Source organism: Nerophis lumbriciformis, linkage group LG29 (genome assembly GCF_033978685.3).
Source record: "Nerophis lumbriciformis linkage group LG29, RoL_Nlum_v2.1, whole genome shotgun sequence".
Lineage (NCBI taxonomy): Eukaryota > Metazoa > Chordata > Actinopteri > Syngnathiformes > Syngnathidae > Nerophis > Nerophis lumbriciformis.
Window position 1 is genome coordinate 32575001 of NC_084576.2, and position 23879 is coordinate 32598879.

Consider the following 23879-nt stretch of genomic DNA (forward strand, 5'->3'; position numbering starts at 1 on the left):
TACAGTAATGAACTGTAAAAAAAAATAAAAAAAATAAAAAAAATGTAGATTTTAGGGTAAGAAAAGACCGTCAGTTAGGTAAAGTTACCAAAATATTACTGTAAAAATAACAGTGTTTTACAATCTACAGTAACTAATTACATTACAAAATACACAAAATACAGATTTTACAATAATAAAAAACTGTCAGAATTTTACTGAGAAAATTAAAAAGCACCGTTTTTTCATTAACTGTAAGGGACTGTAAAAACAACCTCTGTTGATTTTATGTAAAAATAACAGTTGTATCATTTTTCCATCTATAGAACTGTAAAAAAAAACCCAAAAAAAATCAGTAGATTTTAGGGTAAAAAAGTTACCAAAATATTACTGTAAAAATAACAGTGACATTGTTTTACAATCTACAGTAATGAACTATATATAAAAAAACACAAAATATACATTTTACAAAAAAAACAAAAAACTGGTAGCTCAGTTGCCAGAATTTTACTGTAAAAATTAAAAAGAACCGTTTTTTTTCGTTGACTGTAAGACAGCGTAAAAACAACGACTGTTGATTTTATGTAAAATGGCAGCAAAGTTGCAAGAATTATATTGCAAAAATAACAGTTGTATCATTTTTCCATGTACAGTAATGAACTATAAAATAAAAAAAAATCTGTACATTTTAGGGTAAAAAAAAGACCGTCAGTTAAGTTACCAAAATATTACTGTAAAAATAACAGTGTTTTACAATCTACAGTAACTAATTACATTAAAAAAAAATACACAAAATATAGATTTTACAATAATAAAAAAACTGGTAGCTCAGTTGTCAGAATTTTACTGTAAAAATTAAAAAGCACCATTTGTTCATTAACTGTAAGGGACCGTAAAAACAACGACTGTTGATTTTATGTAAAAATAACAGTTGTATAATTTTTCCATCTATAGAACTGTAAAAAAACAAAAAAAATCAGTAGATTTTAGGGTAAAAAAGTTACCAAAATATTACTGTAAAAATAACAGTGACATTGTTTTACAATCTACAGTAATGAACTATATATATAAAAAACACAAAGTATACATTTTACAAAAAAAAACAAAAAACTGGTAGCTCAGTTGCCAGAATTTTACTGTAAAAATGAAAAAGAACCGTTTTTTTTCGTTGACTGTAAGACACCGTAAAAACAACGACTGTTGATTTTATGTAAAATGGCAGCAAAGTTGCCAGAATTATATTGGAAAAATAACAGTTGTATCATTTTTCCATGTACAGTAATGAACTGTAAAATAAAAAAAATCTGTTCATTTTAGGGTAAAAAAAAGACCGTCAGTTAAGTTACCAAAATATTACTGTAAAAATAAGTGTTTTACAATCTACAGTAACTAATTACATTTAAAAAAAATACACAAAATATAGATTTTACAATAATTAAAAAAACTGGTAGCTCAGTTGTCAGAATTTTACTGTAAAAATTAAAAAGCACCATTTTTTTCATTAACTGTAAGGGACTGTAAAAACAATGACTGTTGATTTTATGTAAAAATAACAGTTGTATCATTTTTCCATCTATAAGACTGTAAAAAAACCCGAAACAAAATCAGTAGATTTTAGGGTAAAAAAGTTACCAAAATATTACTGTAAAAATAACAGTGAAATTGTTTTACAATCTACAGTAATGAACTACATATATAAAAAACACAAAGTATACATTTTACGAAAAAACAAAAAACTGTTAGCTCAGTTGCCAGAATTTTACTGTAAAAATGAAAAAGCACCGTTTTTTCGTTGACTGTAAGACAGCGTAAAAACAACGACTGTTGATTTTATGTAAAATGGCAGCAAAGTTGCCAGAATTATATTGTAAAAAATAACCGTTGTATCATTTTTCCATGTACAGTAATGAACTGTAAAAAAAAATAAATCTGATTTTAGGGTAAAAAATAAAAACAGTCAGTTAAGTTACCAAAATATTACTGTAAAAATAACAGTGTTTTACAATCTACAGTAACTAATTACATTAAAAAAATACACAAAATATATATTTTACAGTAATAAAAAAACTGATTGTCAGATTTTTACTGTGAAAATTAAAAAGCACCGTTTTTTCATTAACTGTAAGGGACCGTAAAAACAATGACTGTTGATTTTATGTAAAAATAACAGTTGTATAATTTTTCCATCCATAGAATTGTAAAAAAACAAAAAAAAATCAGTAGATTTTAGGATAAAAAAGTTACCAAAATATTACTGTAAAAATAACAGTGACATTGTTTTACAATCTACAGTAATGAACTATATATATAAAAAACACAAAGTATACATTTTACAAAAAAAACAAAAAACTGGTAGCTCAGTTGCCAGAATTTTACTGTAAAAATTAAAAAGAACCGTTTTTTTCGTTGACTGTAAGACAGCGTAAAAACAACGACTGTTGATTTTATGTAAAATGGCAGCAAAGTTGCAAGAATTATATTGCAAAAATAACAGTTGTATCATTTTTCCATGTACAGTAATGAACTGTAAAATAAAAAAACCTGTACGTTTTAGGGTAAAAAAAAAAAGACCGTCAGTTAAGTTACCAAAATATTACTGTAAAAATAACAGTGTTTTACAATCTACAGTAACTAATTACATTAAAAAAAAATACACAAAATATATATTTTACAATAATAAAAAAAACTGGTAGCTCAGTTGTCAGAATTTTACTGTAAAAATAAAAAAAGCACCATTTTTTCATTAACTGTAAGGGACTGTAAAAACAATGACTGTTGATTTTATGTAAAAATAACAGTTGTATCATTTTTCTATCTATAAGACTGTAAAAAACAAAACAAAAAACGAAACAAAATCAGTAGATTTTAGGGTAAAAAAGTGTCCAAAATATTACTGTAAAAATAACAGTGACATTGTTTTACAATCTACAGTAACTAATTACATTAAAAAATACACAAAATATAGATTTTACAATAATAAAAAAAACTGGTAGCTCAGTTGTCAGAATTTTACTGCAAAAATTAAAAAGCACCATTTTTCCATTAACTGTCAGGGACAGTAAAAACGATGACTGTTGATTTTATGTAAAAATAACAGTTGTATTATTTTTCCATCTATAAGACTGTAAAAAAAAAACAAAAAAAACGAAACAAAATCAGTAGATTTTAGGGTAAAAAAGTGTCCAAAATATTACTGTAAAAATAACAGTATTTTACAATCTACAGTAACTAATCACATTAAAAAAATACACAAAATATAGATTTTACAATAATAAAAAAAAAACTGGTAGCTCAGTTGTCAGAATTTTACTGTAAAAATTAAAAAGCACCATTTTTTCATTAAATGCAAGGGACTGTAAAAACAATGACTGTTGATTTTATGTAAAAATAACAGTTGTATTATTTTTCCATCTATAAGACTGTAAAAAAACCTGAAACAAAATCAGTAGATTTTAGGGTAAAAAAGTGTCCAAAATATTACTGTAAAAATAACAGTGACATTGTTTTACAATCTACAGTAATGAACTATATATATATATTTAAAAAAAAACATAAAATATAAATTTGTGATCGCTCAGTTGTCAGAATTTTACTGTAAAAATAAAAATACTTTTTTTTTTCCATTGACAGTAATGCACTGCAAAAACAACCATCGATCATTTTGCATTACCAGAGTTTCACTTTAAAAACATCCCTGGTACTTTTTGTCAATTGACCGTTTTTTTAACACTGACTTTTTTTTTCTACACTGAGTTGTGTCCCTGCCCCCGCCCGGGTTATTTTGAGCCGCTCTTATCACAGCTGTTGTCTCTGCACCGTTGGCGTGTCCCAGACCATCCACACTCTTCTCTTTCCCCCTCTGGCCTGTGGTCCTGGTAAGACCCCCCCCCACCCTCCATGTGCTCCTTACTAACATACCATTAACATCTTGTGTGTCAATAACCGCATGTTGCACTAAATCCTCCGTACCGGAATACTTTGAAAGCAAAGCTGGCTAAATTGCACTTTTCTCCGCGCACACCTGCCGCGGCTACGCGCAATAGTGTCGGATTAGGAAATAAATAAATGTCTTGCGCATAAAAGGAGTTCCTAAAATAGAATATGGGTCTGGAACAGGTGCCATGTGCTCGGCTTGTTCTAATTTGGTAAACAGCATAACTTACAGGACTGGGAGTTTGCTACTAGAAGACAAAGACTTTAAGTGCTTTTTACTAAGTAAAAAAAGCTCCAAATGTGAGGTCCAATAGCGTTATAGGCACTAATAGGAACTCAATTCTACATTGCGTGTGAATGGTTTGAACGTTGAAGAGCTGGGGAATGTACAAAAAGGTTTTGAAGGTTGAAATAGTTTTAAGGTTGAACATTTTTGCAAGGTGAAGTGCAGAAGTCATACCAAAACGTAGTATGACTCTTGAAATGCTAAATGTTGGTCTAGGGCAGGGGTCGGCAACCCAAAACGTTGAAAGAGCCATATTGGACCAAAAATACAAAAACAAATCTGTCTGGAGCCGCAAAAATTAAAAAAAATGAAAAGCCATATTACATACAGATAGTGTGTCTTGTGATATAAATTGAATTAAGAGGACTTAAAGGAAACTAAATGAGCTCAAATATAGCTACAAATGAGACATAATGATGCAATATGTACTAGAGATGCGCGGTTTGCGGGCACAACCGCGGAGTCCGCGGATTATCCGCGGATCGGGCGGATGAAATTAAAAAAAATTAGATTTTATCCGCGGGTCGGGTCGGGTCGGGTCGGGTCGGGTCGGGTCGTGCGGTTAAAATAATAAAAAAAAGATTTTAAATAGATTCAGGCGGGTGGCAGTTAAACCAATTGGTAAATATATATACATAGTTAAATGTTGTTACCCACATACGAAAAACGAGCAGGCACCTGCTGCATATGCCACAACAGAAGAAGAAAAAAGAAAAGAGATGGACACTTTTACGGAGCGGAGAAGGGACGCCTCGCCGGGGTCCGGGACCGAGGCCCCTTCCCCCGAGAGGGCCCCACCGGGAGCCGTAGCTGAGGCGATCCGCGAGAAGGGCCCGACGCACCTCCAGGGTCACCACCGCGCCCACCGCACCGACACCCCGCCTCGTCCGCCTTCGCCGCGGCCGGCGTCACGCGCAGCAGGTAAGCAGCTTACCTGCCCGCCACCCCCGTGGCCGGGGGCTCGTAACCGGGGTCACTCCGCGCGCTCCGCCCGCGCAGCTTACCTGCCCGCCACCCCTGTTGCCGGGGGCGCGTAACAGGGGTCACTCCGCGCGCAGTGCGCTCACAAAAGGGGTGGGGCTCACCCTGGTTGATATAGAGAGCAGGACGGTGGCCATGGAAGTCGGAACCCGCTAAGGAGTGTGTAACAACCCACCTGCCGAATCAACTAGCCCTGAAAATGGATGGCGCTGGAGCGTCGGGCCCATACCTGGCCGTCGCCGGCAGCGAGACGCGCTTGGAGGTGCGCTCAGCGCGGCTCCCATATGATTGCGCACTGGTGTGCGTCTGGGTCGTGACAGCGTGGCACGCGAAAGTCTGTGCTGCATTGGATCAGTCTCCTTTCTTTAACAGGCAAAAGCTTTATAACCTCACCATACCTGCCAACTTTTGAAATCAGAAAAACCTAGTAGCCAGGGTCCAAGGGCCGCAGTCCTGGTGGGGGGTTCAGGGCTTCGCCCCCCGACGCAAAATGATTATTAGCATTCAGACAGGTTAAAATGTTGCTAAAAGTATCACTTTTCTATCAGTCACAGTGACTTTTCAAAACAAAAATATTACAGCAAAAATCATATGGGTTGATTGACATGTTTATTCTGTAAGCTAACTTCAATAGTTTGAAATGATTTTGACAGTTAATGCCAGTTATCCTGTCAACCTTTCACAAGACTTCAATTTGTTCATTGAAAGTATAAACACTTTTTACAGTAAACAAATGGTAAAACAGTACTAAACAATTCCATTTAAAAAAAAATTGGTGTCATTATTAACTTTCTGTCCAAGCTTGTATAATCTACTGCCTTGTTCAATTGTAAAAAATATTCTGTGCCTAAAATTCACATTTCTATCACAATTATCATACTGTAAACATGGTAAGCTAACTTCATTACAATTAATAGTCCTGTCAATAGCATGGAATTACAATTCAAATGTAGTTTTTTTGTAAGCCTTTCAAAAGAATTCAAAATATGAAAAATGAATGAAAATTAATTGAAGCCATCAGACACTTGAAAAGTGGCACATCACATCTCTAATGTAACCATTTGAACTTTTCAACAGAAATAGCACTGCAAAAATATTAAGGACATACTTCTGTATTTTGGTAGTTATGCTGTCAACATTTAACAAGATTTCTTCAACTTGGACTTGAAAGCATAAATAGTAAAAACACTTTTAACAGTATAACAGTACTAAACAATTCCAATAGATAACATTGGTGTCATTACCTTTTTGTGGCTAAAATCCAAATTTAGCAACGGCATTAGACTTGTGTTTTTTTGTCCCAACGTGGTCTTTTACATCGCTAATTCCTCCGTGTCCGATCGAAAAATCTTGTCTGCACAAGGTGCAATTCGCGTAGTTTTCACCCTTTTTTTTTTTTAAATTAATGAAAAAACGTATTTTTTATCACTGCAACCGTAACCCGGAATAGGTTGATGAAAACCGTACGAATTACGGGAAAACCGGAGTAGTTGGCAGGTATGCCTCACTAATGCCTTGCATCGTCTATATTAGATATATAACAACGGGCGGGTGCGGGCGGATGGCGGGCGGGTGCAGTTCTGATCAAACGTTACATCGGGTGGATGGCGGATGGTTGACGACTTTCTGACGCGGTTGCGGATGAAATAAATTGCCTATCCGCGCATCTCTAATATGTACATATAGCTAGCCTAAATAGCATGTTAGCATCGATTAGCTTGCAGTCATGCAGTGACCAAACAAGACAGATTAGCACTCCACACAAGTCAATAACATCAACAAAACTCACCTTTGTGTATTCACGCACAGTATAAAAAGTCTGGTGGACAAAATGAGACAGAAAAAGAAGTGGCATAAAACACGTCCTAGAAAGTCGGAGAAAGTTATACATGTAAACAAACTACGGTGAGTTCAAGGACCGCCAAAATTAGTAGGACAAAACGGCGCTCGCCAAATACTGGAATCAGTGAAGCATGTTTAATATAAACAGTGTGCTTTATAACAATTTGGGAGGTTTGTGTCATGTTTGTCCTCCTACAGAAACCATATTAACACAAAAAATATATTTTTTTCCCCCTCATCTTTTTCCATTTTTCATACATTTTTGAAAAAAGCTCCAGAGAGCCACTAGGGCGGCGCTAAAGTGCCGCATGCGTCTCTAGTTAGAGGAGTTGGCATACGTCCGCAATGCTTCCAAATGACAAAAGCCATCATTTTGGTCTGCAAATGTACTAAAATGAGCTAAAACGCCAGCATAAAAAAAAGGGTAACAGCTAGTACACTTCCAAGGTGGTGCAGGCAGAGGTGGGTAGAGTAGCCAGAAATTGTACTCAAGTAAGAGTACTGTTACTTTACAGATTTATTACTCAAGTAAAAGTAAGGAGTAGTCACCCAAATATTTACTTGAGTAAAAGTAAAAAGTATGTTGTGCAAAAACTACTCAAGTACTGAGTAACTGATGAGTAACATACACACTCATATATATATATATATATATATATATATATATATATATATATATATATATATATATATATATATATATATATATATATATATATATATATATATATACATACATTGATATATACAGTATATAATTTATATTTATTTATTTTGCTGTTTTTGTTCACATGTTAAAGGTGTTTTAATAATTATACATGCATGTTTAACATATAGATTCCTTTCTTTCATGAAGACAAGAATATAAGTTGGTGTATTACCTGATTCTGATGACTTGCATTGATTGTAATCAGACAGTAGTGATGATAACGTCCACGTTTTCAAATGGAGAAGAAAAGTTCCTCCTTTCTGTCTAATACCACATGAAAGTGGTTGGTTTTTGGCATCTTATTTGTCCAGCTTCCATATTCCTTTTTATACACTTTACAAGAAATACATTGGCGGCAAACTCCGTAGCTTGCTAGCTTGTTTGCGCTGGCTTTCGGAGACTCTTGTTTTGAAAGCGCAGGCGCGATGGAGCGGCACTTTTATTGTGAAGACAGGAACTGTGCAGTCAGTCTTTAGGCTTTTGACGGGATGTACGGTTGAAATAAAAAAGGGTCTTTTTTCCTTCACACTTTTGATTGATTGAAACTTTTATTAGTAGATTGCACAGTACAGTACATATTCCGTACAATTGACCACAAAATGGTAACACCTCAACAAGTTTTTACACTTGTTTAAATCAGATCATGTGACCGCCTGGCTCTGTTTGATTGGTCCAACGTCACCAGTGACTGCATCTGATTGGTGGAACGGAGTGAACGTCACCAGTGACTGTATTTGTTGAAACGCAGGCACTATGAAGGTCTGTCTGACAGACCAAAACAAACAAAGCGTGCATTAACAGATCGATAAAAATTAGTAGCGAGTAGCGAGCTGAATGTAGATAAAAGTAGCGGAGTAAAAGTAGCATTTCTTCTCTATAAATATACTTAAGTAAAAGTAAAAGTATGTTGCATTAAAACTACTCTTAGAAGTACAATTTATCCCAAAAGTTACTCAAGTAGATGTAACGGAGTAAATGTAGCGCGTTACTACCCACCTCTGGGCGCAGGTGAGGGGAAGTGCTCCGTGGCAGAAGTGACGCGGCCGCGGGAAAACACCGACAAAACCAGAGGAGCCGCCAAAATAAAAGCACAGGACGGGAACTAACGCAAAACACCGGAGAACACTTGTGTTAGATGTAAATATAAACGGAATACAATGATTTGCAAATCATTTTCAACCCATATTCAGTTGAATATGCTACAAAGACAACATATTTGATGTTCAAACTCATAAACATTTTTTTTTTTTTGCAAATAATCATTAACTTTAGAATTTGATGCCAGCAATACGTGACAAAGAAGTTGGGAAAAGTGGCAAAAAAGACTGATAAAGTTGAGGAATGCTCATCAAACACTTATTTGGAACATCCCACAGGTGAACAGGCAAATTGGGAACAGGTGGGTGCCATGATTGGGTATACAAGTAGATTCCATGAAATGCTCAGTCATTCACAAACAAGGATGGGGCGAGGGTCACCACTTTGTCAACAAATGTGTAAGCAAATTGTTGAACAGTTTAAGAAAAACATTTCTCAAGCAGCTATTGCAAGGAATTTAGGGATTTCACCATCTACGCTCCGTAATATCATCAAAAGGTTCAGAGAATCTGGAGAAATCACTGCACGTAAGCCATGATATTACACACCTTGGATCCCTCAGGCGGTACTGCATCAACAAGCGACATCAGTGTGTAAAGGATATCACCACATGGGCTCGGGAACACTTCAGAAACCCACTGTCGGTAACTACAGTTGGTCGCTACATCTGTAAGTGCAAGTTAAAACTCTCCTATGCAAGGCGAAAACCGTTTATCAACAACACCCAGAAACGCCGTTGGCTTCCCTGGGCCCGAGCTCATCTAAGATGGACTGATACAAAGTGTAAAAGTGTTCTGTGGTCTGACGAGTCCACATTTCAAATTGTTTTTTTTGGAAAATGTGGACGTCGTGTCCTCCGGACCAAAGAGGAAAAGAACCATCCGGAATGTTCTAGGGTGAAAGTGTAAAAGTCAGCATCTGTGATGGTATGGGGGTGTATTAGTGGCCAAGACATGGGTAACTTACACATCTGTGAAGGCACCATTAATGCTGAAAGGTACATACAGCTTTTGGAGCAACATGTGTTGTTATCATGGACGCCCCTGCTTATTTCAGCAAGACAATGCCAAGCCAGGTGTTACAACAGCGTGGCTTCATAGTAAAAGAGTGCAGGTACTAGACTGGCCTGACTGTAGTCCAGCCTAACCCTAACCCTGGTCTACTGTACTCTGTATTACCTGGATTATTCGCAGAAGGTGAAAACTTCAGAAGATGGAGGCGTGTCCAGAGAGCAGCACCCAGCCCGGAGGTCCCAACGTGGACCTGACGGAGGACCTGGCCAAGCAGCTGGAGGACATCATCAGCACCTACCAGGCCGACGGCGTCCCCGAAGGGCCCGACGACCCGGACCGGGCGCAACCCGGCAAGGACGGCCGGCGGGACCAGAAACTGGAGAAGAAGATGCTGAAAAACCTGGGTAGGTTCCCGACCCCGGTCGAGAAGTTTGCGCTGAAACCAAAGTGGAGGTCCTCTTCAAATGTGTCGCCGCTCAGGGAAGGACGCCACGCTGCTCATGCAGAGCCTCAACAAACTGGACACGCCCGAGAAGAAGCTGGAAGCGTCCATCAAGAAACACGCCGAGCTGGTGAGTGGATCTGAGACCATCACTGAGCTAATCATCCTGTCAGGGTTGTCGACAGCAACACCCAAGTACCTGTTCTTTTTTTTTTTACAGTATTGTCAGTACTAGTGATGTGCCCATACCAATAATTTGGTACCAATACCGGTACTTTTCTAAACGTCATTATTGGCTTTATTTGAACAAAAATGTTAGTGTACATGAAACATATGTTTATTATTGTCATTTAGTCCTTAAATGACAAAAAAAGATTTTCAAGGAAAAAAATTATTTTCAAGGTAAAAGTTGATTTTCAAGACAAAAAAATGATTTTCAAGGTAAAAGTAGACTTTCAAGGTAAAAGTTGATTTTCAAGGTAAAAGTTGATTTTCAAGGCAAAAAATTATTTTTAAGGTAAAAGTTGACTTTCAAGACAAAAAATTATTTGTAAACATTTTATTTTTAAGGTAAAAGTTGATTTTCAAGACAAAAAATGATTTTCAAGGTAAAAGTTGATTTTCAAGGTAAAAGTTGATTTTCAAGACAAAAAATGATTTTCAAGGAAAAAAATGATTTTCAAGGTAAAAGTTGATTTTCAAAACAAAAAATGATTTTCAAGGTAAAAGTTGATTTTAAGAAAAAAATGATTTTCAAGATAAAAGTTGATTTTCAAGGTAAAAGTTGATTTTCAAGGAAAAAATATGATTTTCAAGGTAAAAGTTGATTTTCAAGGTAAAAGTTGATTTTCAAGAAAAAAAATGATTTTCAAGGTAAAAGTTGATTTTCAAGGTAAAAGTTGATTTTCAAGGAAAAAAATTATTTTCAAGGTAAAAGTTGAATTTCAAGACAAAAAAATATTTTCAAGACAAAAAATGATTTTCAAGGTAAAAGTTGATTTTCAAGGTAAAAGTTGATTTTCAAGGTAAAAGTTGATTTTCAAGACAAAAAATTATTTTCAATGTAAAAGTTGATTTTCAAGACAAAAAGTTATGTTCAAGGTAAAAGTTGATTTTCAAGGTAAAAGTTGATTTTCAAAACAAAAAAATATTTTCAAGGTAAAAGTTGATTTTCAAGGTAAAAGTTGATTTTCAAGACAAAAAATGATTTTCAAGGTAAAAGTGGATTTTCAAGACAAAAAAAGATTTTCAAGGTAAAAGTTGATTTTCAAGACAAAAAAATTATTTTCAAGGTAAAAGTAGATTTTCAAGGTAAAAGTAGATTTTCAAGGTAAAAGTAGATTTTCAAGGTAAAAGTTGATATTCAAGACAAAAAGTTGATATTCAAGACAAAAAATTATTTTTAAGGTATCCATCCATCCATTTTCTACCGCTTATTCCCTTTGGGGTCGCGGGGGGCGCTGGAGCCTATCTCAGCTACAATCGGGCGGAAGGCGGGGTACACCCTGGACAAGTCGCCACCTCATCGCAGTGTTTTTAAGGTAAAAGTTGATTTTTAAGGTAAAAGTTGATTTTCAAGATAAAAGTGATTTTCACGACAAAAAAAATATTTTCAAAGTAAAAGTTGATTTTCAAGGTAAAAGTTGATTTTCAAGACAAAAAATTATTTTCAAGGTAAAAGTTGATTTTCATGACAAAAAATTATTTTCAAGGTAAAAGTTGATTTTCATGACAAAAAATGATTTTCAAGGAAAAAAAAGATTTTCCAGGTAAAAGTTGATTTTCAAGACAAAAAAATGATTTTCAAGGTAAAAGTAGATTTTCAAGGTAAAAGTTGATATTCAAGACAAAAAGTTGATTTTCAAGGCAAAAAATTATTTTTAAGGTATCCATCCATCCATTTTCTACCGCTTATTCCCTTTGGGGTCGCGGGGGGCGCTGGAGCCTATCTCAGCTACAATCGGGCGGAAGGCGGGGTACACCCTGGACAAGTCACCACCTCATCGCAGTATTTTTAAGGTAAAAGTTGATTTTTAAGGTAAAAGTTGATTTTCAAGATAAAAGTGATTTTCACAACAAAAAAATATTTTCAAAGTAAAAGTTGATTTTCAAGGTAAAAGTTGATTTTCAAGACAAAAAATTATTTTCAAGGTAAAAGTTGATTTTCATGACAAAAAATTATTTTCAAGGTAAAAGTTGATTTTCATGACAAAAAATTATTTTCAAGGTAAAAGTTGATTTTCATGACAAAAAATGATTTTCAAGGAAAAAAAAGATTTTCAAGGTAAAAGTTGATTTTCAAGACAAAAAAATGATTTTCAAGGTAAAAGTAGATTTTCAAGGTAAAAGTTGATATTCAAGACAAAAAGTTGATTTTCAAGGCAAAAAATTATTTTTAAGGTATCCATCCATCCATTTTCTACCGCTTATTCCCTTTGGGGTCGCGGGGGGCGCTGGAGCCTATCTCAGCTACAATCGGGCGGAAGGTGGAGTACACCCTGGACAACTTGTCTTTTAGTAGTAAGTAAACAAACAAAGACTCATAATTAGTCCTAAAATTGGTTTTAGGAGCAGAGGAGCATGTTGGGCAGCGCACACACACAGAGTACTTACAAGCAGACACAGTGTGGAGACAGAAAAAGGAGAATGGACGCATTTTGGTGTAAAAAGTCAAGATAAAGGTGAAGTTATAACACTGAAACACCCTCAGGAAGATATGCTTTACGGCATTTTAGCTACTTCTAAATCACTAATCCTCATCTCCATGGCGATAAATAAAGTACGTTTCTTGCAAGTAACATTATCACTGGAGGACGAGGAATAGCTAAACATGCTTCACTACACACCATAGGAGGATACAATAGCTCACCACCGTCACAATGTAAACAAATGCCAACCTGACATCCACTGTAATGATACCAAGTACAAGAGCGTATCTAGTCGACACTACAATGATTGCATCAATATTTTTTATCGTCACCAAATCTTTTTTTTTTTTACTTCATATTATGTTTATAAAGTCAGTAAATACGTCCCTGGACACATGAGGACTTTTGAATATGACCAATGTATGATCCTGTAACTACTTGGTATCAGGACTTGGACTATGGCGTGGTTTGTTCTCCCGTGGTGCAAATGATTTGGACCAGACATGGCATATTTAATTTTAACACTAAAAAAAAAAAGAAACAAACAAAAGGCGCTCACAGCGGAGGTACAAAACTTGGCTATAAACACAAAACTTGCACAAAGGCAGAAACTATGAACAATGAAACAAAAACACTAACTGTGGCATTAATAAACAAAAACTTACTTGGACGTGGCATGAAGTGCGCAGAGGTAAACAGATTGCGACGGGTGTGATGTCGCCAGGCAGACAGCCTGGCGACTGGAAGCTTAAATAATAGTGACATGATTAAAGACAGGTGCGTGAGTCGTGAGGGCAGGTGAAAACTAATGGGTTGCTATGGTGACAAACAAGAGTGCACAATGAGTCCAAACGTGGAACAGGTGAAACTAATGGGGTAACCATGGAAACAAGACAAGGGAGTGAAAAGCCAGAAACTAAAGAGTCCAATAATTAAACAAAACAAAACATGACTAAAACAAAACATGATTACACAGACATGACACTTGGTATCGGATCCATACCTAAATGTGTGGTATCATCCAAAACTAATGTCAAGTAGAAAAGAAGAGAAGAATAAGTGATTATTACATTTTAACAGAAGTGTAGATAGAACATGTTCAAACAGAAAATAAGCAGATATTAACAGTAAATGAACAAGTAGATTAATAGTCAATTTTTTACAGTTTGTCCCTCATAATGTGTACAAAATAATAGGTGTATAAATGACACAATATGTTACTGCATACGACTAATTATGTCATTCATATTCAAAGTCCTCAGTCCTACTGAGTTTATAAACATAATATATATTTTAAAAAACGAAAAAAAAGATTTTGTGATGCTAAAAAATATTGATGTAATCATAGTAGTATCGACTCCAGTACTTGGTATCATTACAGTGGATGTCAGGTGTAGATCCACCCATGGCATTTGTTTACATTGTGACGGTGGTGAGCTATTGTATCCTCCTACGGTGTGTAGTGAAGCATGTTTAGATATTGCTCGTCCTCCAGTGATAATGATACTTGTAAGAAACGTACTTTATTTGTCGCTATGGAGACCAGGATTAGTGATTTAGAAGTAGCTAAAATGTGTTAAAGCAACTCTTCCTGAGGGTGTTTCAGTGTTATAACTTCACCTTTATCTTGACTTTTTACACCAAAATGCGTCCATTCTCCCTTTTCTGTCTACACACTGTGTCTGCTTGTAAGTACTCTGTGTGTGTGCGCTGCCCAACATGCTCCTCTGCTCCTAAAACCGGCAATGTCACCACGTGACGATGATGCTTCGTCATGCCGGTAAAAAAAACCAAAAAACGATACTTTTCAAACAGAGTATAGTACCGTTTTTGATTCATTTTTTGTCTTGAAATTCAACTTTTACCTTGAAAAAAAATTTTTCTTGAAAATCAACTTTTACCTTGAAAATCAACTTTTACCTTGAAAATCATTTTTTGTCTTGAAAATCAACTTTTAACTTGAAAATCAACTTTTACCTTGAAAATCTTTTTTTATTTCTTGAAAATCAACTTTTACCTTGAAAATCAACTTTTACCTTGAAAATAATTTTTTGTTTAGAAAACCAACTTTTACCTTGAAAATCAACTTTTACCTTGAAAATCAACTTTTACCTTGAAAATAATTTTTTGTTTTGAAAATCAACTTTTACCTTGAAAATAATTTTTTGTCTTGAAGATCAACTTTTACCTTGAAAATAATTTTTTGTTTTGAAAATCAACTTTTACCTTGAAAATAATTTTTTGTCTTGAAAATCAACTTTTACCTTGAAAATATTTTTTTTCCTTGAAAATCATTTTTTGTCTTGAAAATCAACTTTTACTTGAAAATCAACTTTTAACTTGAAAATCAACTTTTACCTTGAAAATCTTTTTTTATTTCTTGAAAATCAACTTTTACCTTGAAAATCAACTTTTACCTTGAAAATAATTTTTTGTTTAGAAAACCAACTTTTACCTTGAAAATCAACTTTTACCTTGAAAATCAACTTTTACCTTGAAAATAATTTTTTGTTTTGAAAATCAACTTTTACCTTGAAAATAATTTTTTGTCTTGAAAATCAACTTTTACCTTGAAAATAATTTTTTGTTTTGAAAATCAACTTTTACCTTGAAAATAATTTTTTGTCTTGAAAATCAACTTTTACCTTGAAAATAATTTTTTGTTTTGAAAATCAACTTTTACCTTGAAAATAATTTTTTGTCTTGAAAATCAACTTTTACCTTGAAAATATTTTTTTTCCTTGAAAATCATTTTTTGTCTTGAAAATCAACTTTTACTTGAAAATCAACTTTTAACTTGAAAATCAACTTTTACCTTGAAAATCATTTTTTGTCTTGAAAATCAACTTTTACCTTGAAAATCATTTTTTGTCTTGAAAATCAACTTTTACCTTAAAAATAAAATTTTTACCTTGAAAATAATTTTTTGTCTTGAAAGTCAACTTTTACCTTGAAAATATTTTTTTGTCTTGAAAATCATTTTTTTCCTTGAAAATCAACTTTTACCTTGGAAATCAACTTTTATCTTGAAAATCATTTTTTGTCTTGAAAATCAACTTTTGTGGACCCCTTTACTTAGAAAAGTACTGAAAAGTACCGAAAAGTATAGAAATATTTTTAATTTTTAATTGTCCCTCATAATGTAGACTGGAGTTGAAACGGTACCAATATTTTGGTACCGTTTCAACTCTAGTCTACATTATGAGGGACAAACTGTAAAAAATGATTATTAATCCACTTGTTCATTTACTGTTAATATCTGCTTATTTTCTGTTTGAACATGTTCTATCTACACTTCTGTTCAAATGTAATAATCACTTATTCTTCTCTTCTTTGATACTTGACATTAGTTTTGGATGATACCACACATTTAGGTATGGATGTGATACCAAGTAGTTACAGTATCATACATTAGTCATATTCAAAGTCCTCAGTCCTACTGAGTTTTTAAACATAATATATATTTTAAAAAACGAAAAAAATTTTTTTTGTGATGCTAAAAAATATTGATGTAATCATAGTAGTATCGACTCCAGTACTTGGTATCATTACAGTGGATGTCAGGTGTAGATCCACCCATGGCATTTGTTTACATTGTGACGGTGGTGAGCTAATGTATCCTCCTACGGTGCGTAGTGAAGCATGTTTAGATATTCCTCGTCCTCCAGTGATAATGGTACTTGTAAGAAACGCACTTTATTTGTCGCTATGGAGACCAGGATTAGTGATTTAGAAGTAGCTAAAATGTGTTAAAGCAGCTCTTCCTGAGGGTGTTTCAGTGTTATAACTTCACCTTTATCTTTACTTTTTACACCAAAATGCATCCATTCTCCCTTTTCTGTCTACACACTGTGTCTGCTTGTAAGTACTCTGTGTGTGTGCGCTGCCCAACATGCTCCTCTGCTCGTAAAACCAGCAATGTCACCACGTGACGACAACGCTCCGTCATGCCTGTAAAAAAAAACAAAAAACGATACTTTTCAAACAGAGTATAGTACCGTTTTTGATTCATTTTTTGTCTTGAAAATCAACTTTTACCTTGAAAATTTTTTTTTCTTGAAAATCAACTTTTACCTTGAAAATCAACTTTTACCTTGAAAATCAACTTTTACCTTGAAAATCAACTTTTACCTTGAAAATAATTTTTTGTTTAGAAAACCAACTTTTACCTTGAAAATCAACTTTTACCTTGAAAATCAACTTTTACCTTGAAAATAATTTTTTGTTTTGAAAATCAACTTTTACCTTGAAAATAATTTTTTGTCTTGAAAATCAACTTTTACCTTGAAAATAATTTTTTGTCTTGAAAATCAACTTTTACCTTGAAAATAATTTTTTGTTTTGAAAATCAACTTTTACCTTGAAAATAATTTTTTGTCTTGAAAATCAACTTTTACCTTGAAAATCAACTTTTACCTTGAAAATCTTTTTTTATTTCTTGAAAATCAACTTTTACCTTGAAAATCAACTTTTACCTTGAAAATAATTTTTTGTCTTGAAAATCAACTTTTACCTTGAAAATAATTTTTTGTTTTGAAAATCAACTTTTTCCTTGAAAATCATTTTTTGTCTTGAAAATCAACTTTTACTTGAAAATCAACTTTTAACTTGAAAATCAACTTTTACCTTGAAAATCATTTTTTGTCTTGAAAATCAACTTTTACCTTAAAAATAAAATTTTTACCTTGAAAATAATTTTTTGTCTTGAAAGTCAACTTTTACCTTGAAAATATTTTTTTGTCTTGAAAATCATTTTTTGTCTTGAAAATCAACTTTTGTGGACCCCTTAACTTAGAAAAGTACTGAAAAGTACCGAAAAGTATAGAAATATTTTTAATTTTAAATTTTAGTATCGGTACCAAAATATTGGTACCGTTTCAACTCTAGTCTACATTATGAGGGACAAACTGTAAAAAAATGATTATTAATTCACTTGTTCATTTACTGTTAATATCTGCTTATTTTCTGTTTGAACATGTTCTATCTACACTTCTGTTCAAATGTAATAATCACTTATTCTTCTCTTCTTTGATACTTGACATTAGTTTTGGATGATACCACACATTTAGGTATGCATGTGATACCAAGTAGTTACAGGATCATACATTGCTCATATTCAAAGTCCTCAGTCCTACTGAGTTTACAAACATAATATATATTTTAAAAAACGAAAAAAAAAAAGATTTTGTGATGCTAAAAAATATTGATGTAATCATAGTAGTATCGACTCCAGTACTTGGTATCATTACAGTGGATGTCAGGTGTAGATCCACCCATGGCATTTGTTTACATTGTGACGCCGGTGAGCTATTGTATCCTCCTACGGTGTGTAGTGAAGCATGTTTAGATATTGCTCGTCCTCCAGTGATAATGGTACTTGTAAGAAACTTACTTTATTTGTCGCTATGGAGACCAGGATTAGTGATTTAGAAGTAGCTAAAATGTGTTAAAGCAACTCTTCCTGAGGGTGTTTCAGTGTTATAACTTCACCGTTATCTTGATTTTTACACCAAAATGCATCCATTCTCCCTTTTCTGTCTACACACTGTGTCTGCTTGTAAGTACTCTGTGTGTGTGCGCTGCCCAACATGCTCCTCTGCTCCTAAAACCAGCAATGTCACCACGTGACGACAACGCTCCGTCATGCCTGTAAAAAAAAACAAAAAACGATACTTTTCAAACAGAGTATAGTACCGTTTTTGATTCATTTTTTGTCTTGAAAATCAACTTTTACCTTGAAAATTTTTTTTTCTTGAAAATCAACTTTTACCTTGAAAATCAACTTTTACCTTGAAAATCAACTTTTACCTTGAAAATCAACTTTTACCTTGAAAATAATTTTTTGTTTAGAAAACCAACTTTTACCTTGAAAATCAACTTTTACCTTGAAAATCAACTTTTACCTTGAAAATAATTTTTTGTTTTGAAAATCAACTTTTACCTTGAAAATAATTTTTTGTCTTGAAAATCAACTTTTACCTTGAAAATAATTTTTTGTCTTGAAAATCAACTTTTACCTTGAAAATAATTTTTTGTTTTGAAAATCAACTTTTACCTTGAAAATAATTTTTTGTCTTGAAAATCAACTTTTACCTTGAAAATATTTTTTTTCCTTGAAAATCATTTTTTGTCTTGAAAATCAACTTTTACTTGAAAATCAACTTTTAACTTGAAAATCAACTTTTACCTTGAAAATCATTTTTTGTCTTCAAAAATCAACTTTTACCTTAAAAATAAAATTTTTACCTAGAAAATATTTTTTTGTCTTGAAAATCAACTTTTACCTTGAAAATCAACTTTTACCTTGAAAATCATTTTTTGTCTTGAAAATCAACTTTTACCTTGAAAATCAACTTTTACCTTGAAAATCTTTTTTATTTCTTGAAAATCAACTTTTACCTTGAAAATCAACTTTTACCTTGAAAATAATTTTTTGTTTAGAAAACCAACTTTTACCTTGAAAATCAACTTTTACCTTGAAAATCAACTTTTACCTTGAAAATATTTTTTTGTTTTGAAAATCAACTTTTACCTTGAAAATAATTTTTTGTCTTGAAAATCAACTTTTACCTTGAAAATAATTTTTTGTCTTGAAAATCAACTTTTACCTTGAAAATATTTTTTTTCCTTGAAAATCATTTTTTGTCTTGAAAATCAACTTTTAACTTGAAAATCAACTTTTACCTTGAAAATCATTTTTTGTCTTGAAAATCAAATTTGACCTTGAAAGTCAAATTTTACCTTGAAAATATTTTTTTTCCTTGAAAATAATTTTTTGTCTTGAAAATCAACTTTTACCTTGAAAATATTTTTTTGTCTTGAAAATCATTTTTTTCCTTGAAAATCAACTTTTATCTTGAAAATCATTTTTTGTCTTGAAAATCAACTTTTACCTTAAAAATAAAATTTTTACCTTGAAAATAATTTTTTGTCTTGAAAGTCAACTTTTACCTTGAAAATATTTTTTTGTCTTGAAAATCATTTTTTTCCTTGAAAATCAACTTTTATCTTGAAAATCATTTTTTGTCTTGAAAATCAACTTTTGTGGACCCCTTTACTTAGAAAAGTACTGAAAAGTACCGAAAAGTATAGAAATATTTTTAATTTTTAATTTTAGTACCGGTACCAAAATATTGGTATCGTTACAACTCTAGTCTACATTATGAGGGACAAACTGTAAAAAAATGATTATTAATCCACTTGTTCATTTACTGTTAATATCTGCTTATTTTCTCTTTTAATATGCTCTATCTACACTTCTGTTCAAATGTAATAATCACTTATTCTTCTCTTCTTTGATACTTGACATTAGTTTTGGATGATACCACACATTTAGGTATGGATGTGATACCAAGTAGTTACAGGATCATACATTGGTCATATTCAAAGTTCTCAGTCCTACTGAGTTTTTAAACATAATATATATTTTAAAAAACGAACAAAATTTTTTTTGTGATGCTAAAAAATTATTGATGTAATCATAGTAGTATCGACTCCAGTACTTGGTATCATTACAGTGGATGTCAGGTGTAGATCCACACATGGCATTAGTTTACATTGTGACGGTGGTGAGCTATTGTATCCTCCTACGGTGTGTAGTGAAGCATGTTTAGATATTCCTCGTCCTCCAGTGATAATGCTACTTGTAAGAAACTCACTTTATTTGTCGCTATGGAGACCAGGATTAGTGATTTAGAAGTAGCTAAAATGTCTTAAAGCAACTCTTCCTGAGGGTGTTTCAGTGTTATAACTTCACCTTTATCTTGAATTTTTACACCAAAATGCGTCCATTCTCCCTTTTCTGTCTCCACACTGTGTCTGCTTGTAAGTACTCTGTGTGTGTGCGCTGCCCAACATGCTCCTCTGCTCCTAAAACCAGCAATGTCACCACGTGACGACGACCCTCCGTCATGCCTGTAAAAAAAACAAAAAAACGATACTTTTCAAACAGAGTATAGTACCGTTTTTGATTCATTAGTACTGTGGTACTATACTAGTACCGGTATACTACATTAGTACTGGTATAGTGTACAACCCTACAACAAGCATTTTTTTGTCTTGAAAATCAACTTTTACCTTGAAAATCTTTTTTTTTCTTGAAAATCAACTTTTACCTTGAAAATCAACTTTTACCTTGAAAATCATATTTTTTCTTTGAAAATCAACTTTTACCTTGAAAATCAACTTTTACCTTGAAAATCTTTTTTTTCTTGAAAATCAACTTTTACCTTGAAAATAATTTTTTGTCTTGAAAATCAACTTTTACCTTGAAAATAATTTTTTGTCTTGAAAATCAACTTTTACCTTGAAAATATATTTTTTCCTTGAAAATCATTTTTTGTCTTGAAAATCAACTTTTAACTTGAAAATCAACTTTTACCTTGAAAATCATTTTTTGTCTTGAAAATCAAATTTTACCTTGAAAGTCAAATTTTACCTTGAAAATATTTTTTTTCCTTGAAAATCATTTTTTGTCTTGAAAATCAACTTTTACCTTGAAAATCAACTTTTACCTTGAAAATCAACTTTTACCTTGAAAATCATATTTTTTTCCTTGAAAATCAACTTTTACCTTGAAAATCAACTTTTACCTTGAAAATCTTTTTTTTCTTGAAAATCAACTTTTACCTTGAAAATAATTTTTTGTTTTGAAAATCAACTTTTACCTTGAAAATAATTTTTTGTCTTGAAAATCAACTTTTACCTTGAAAATATTTTTTTTCCTTGAAAATCATTTTTTGTCTTGAAAATCAACTTTTAACTTGAAAATCAACTTTTACCTTGAAAATCATTTTTTGTCTTGAAAATCAAATTTTACCTTGAAAGTCAAATTTTACCTTGAAAATAATTTTTTTCCTTGAAAATAATTTTTTGTTTTGAAAATCAACTTTTACCTTGAAAATCATTTTTTTTCTTGAAAATCAACTTTTACCTTGAAAATCAACTTTTACCTTGAAAATCAACATTTACCTTGAAAATCATATTTTTTCCTTGAAATTCAACTTTTACCTTGAAAATCAACTTTTACCTTGAAAATCAACTTTTACCTTGAAAATCATATTTTTTCCTTGAAAATCAACTTTTACCTTGAAAATCAACTTTTACCTTGAAAATCTTTTTTTTTCTTGAGAATCAACTTTTACCTTGAAAATCATATTTTTTTCCTTGAAAATCAACTTTTACCTTGAAAATCAACTTTTACCTTGAAAATCTTTTTTTTCTTGAAAATCAACTTTTACCTTGAAAATAATTTTTTGTTTTGAAAATCAACTTTTACCTTGAAAATAATTTTTTGTCTTGAAAATCAACTTTTACCTTGAAAATATTTTTTTTCCTTGAAAATCATTTTTTGTCTTGAAAATCAACTTTTAACTTGAAAATCAACTTTTACCTTGAAAATCATTTTTTGTCTTGAAAATCAAATTTTACCTTGAAAGTCAAATTTTACCTTGAAAATAATTTTTTTCCTTGAAAATAATTTTTTGTCTTGAAAATCAACTTTTACCTTGAAAATGTTTTTTTTTCCTTGAAAATCATTTTTTGTCTTGAAAATCAACTTTTAACTTGAAAATCAACTTTTACCTTGAAAATCATTTTTTGTCTTGAAAATCAAATTTGACCTTGAAAGTCAAATTTTACCTTGAAAATATTTTTTTTCCTTGAAAATAATTTTTTGTCTTGAAAATCAACTTTTACCTTGAAAATCAACTTTTACCTTGAAAATCATATGTTTTCCTTGAAATTCAACTTTTACCTTGAAAATCAACTTTTACCTTGAAAATATTTTTTTGTCTTGAAAATCAACTTTTAACTTGAAAATCAACTTTTACCTTGAAAATCATTTTTTGTCTTGAAAATCAACTTTTACCTTGAAAATAATTTTTTGTCTTGAAAATCAACTTTTAACTTGAAAATCAACTTTTACCTTGAAAATCATTTTTTGTCTTGAAAATCAAATTTTACCTTGAAAGTCAAATTTTACCTTGAAAATATTTTTTTTCCTTGAAAATAATTTTTTGTCTTGAAAATCAACTTTTACCTTGAAAATCTTTTTTTTCTTGAAAATCAACTTTTACCTTGAAAATCATCTTTTACCTTGAAAATCTTTTTTTTCTTGAAAATCAACTTTTACCTTGAAAATAATTTTTTGTCTTGAAAATCAAATTTTACCTTGAAAGTCAAAGTTTACCTTGAAAATATTTTTTTTCCTTGAAAATAATTTTTTGTCTTAAAAATCAACTTTAATCTTGAAAATCATTTTTTTTCTTGAAAATCAACTTTTACCTTGAAAATCAACTTTTACCTTGAAAATCAACTTTTACCTTGAAAATCATATTTTTTCCTTGAAAATCAACTTTTACCTTAAAAATCAACTTTTACCTTGAAAATCTTTTTTTTCTTGAAAATCAACTTTTACCTTGAAAATATTTTTTTGTTTTGAAAATCAACTTTTACCTTGAAAATAATTTTTTGTCTTTAAAATCAACTTTTACCTTGAAAATGTTTTTTTTCCTTGAAAATCATTTTTTGTCTTGAAAATCAACTTTTAACTTGAAAATCAACTTTTACCTTGAAAATCATTTTTTGTCTTGAAAATCAAATTTGACCTTGAAAGTCAAATTTTACCTTGAAAATATTTTTTTTCCTTGAAAATAATTTTTTGTCTTGAAAATCAACTTTTACCTTGAAAATCAACTTTTACCTTGAAAATCATATGTTTTCCTTGAAATTCAACTTTTACCTTGAAAATCAACTTTTACCTTGAAAATCATTTTTTGTCTTGAAAATCAACTTTTAACTTGAAAATCAACTTTTACCTTGAAAATCATTTTTTGTCTTGAAAATCAAATTTTACCTTGAAAGTCAAATTTTACCTTGAAAATATTTTTTTTCCTTGAAAATAATTTTTTGTCTTGAAAATCAACTTTTACCTTGAAAATCTTTTTTT

At 31.9% G+C, this 23879-nt stretch overlaps 1 protein-coding gene across 1 annotated transcript in view; it reads left to right on the plus strand.

Annotated features, from left to right (window-relative positions):
* Positions 1-3801: 3801 nt before the first annotated feature.
* The window catches only part of txlnbb (taxilin beta b), a 38594-nt gene continuing 18516 nt past the window's right edge, over positions 3802-23879 (plus strand). Inside the window, exons 1-3 of the mRNA XM_061924254.1 lie at positions 3802-3854; positions 10022-10245; positions 10322-10413. Of these exons, the coding sequence (XP_061780238.1) occupies positions 10041-10245; positions 10322-10413 (297 nt within the window). The 5' untranslated portion in view covers positions 3802-3854; positions 10022-10040. The remainder of the gene's footprint in view (positions 3855-10021; positions 10246-10321; positions 10414-23879) is intronic.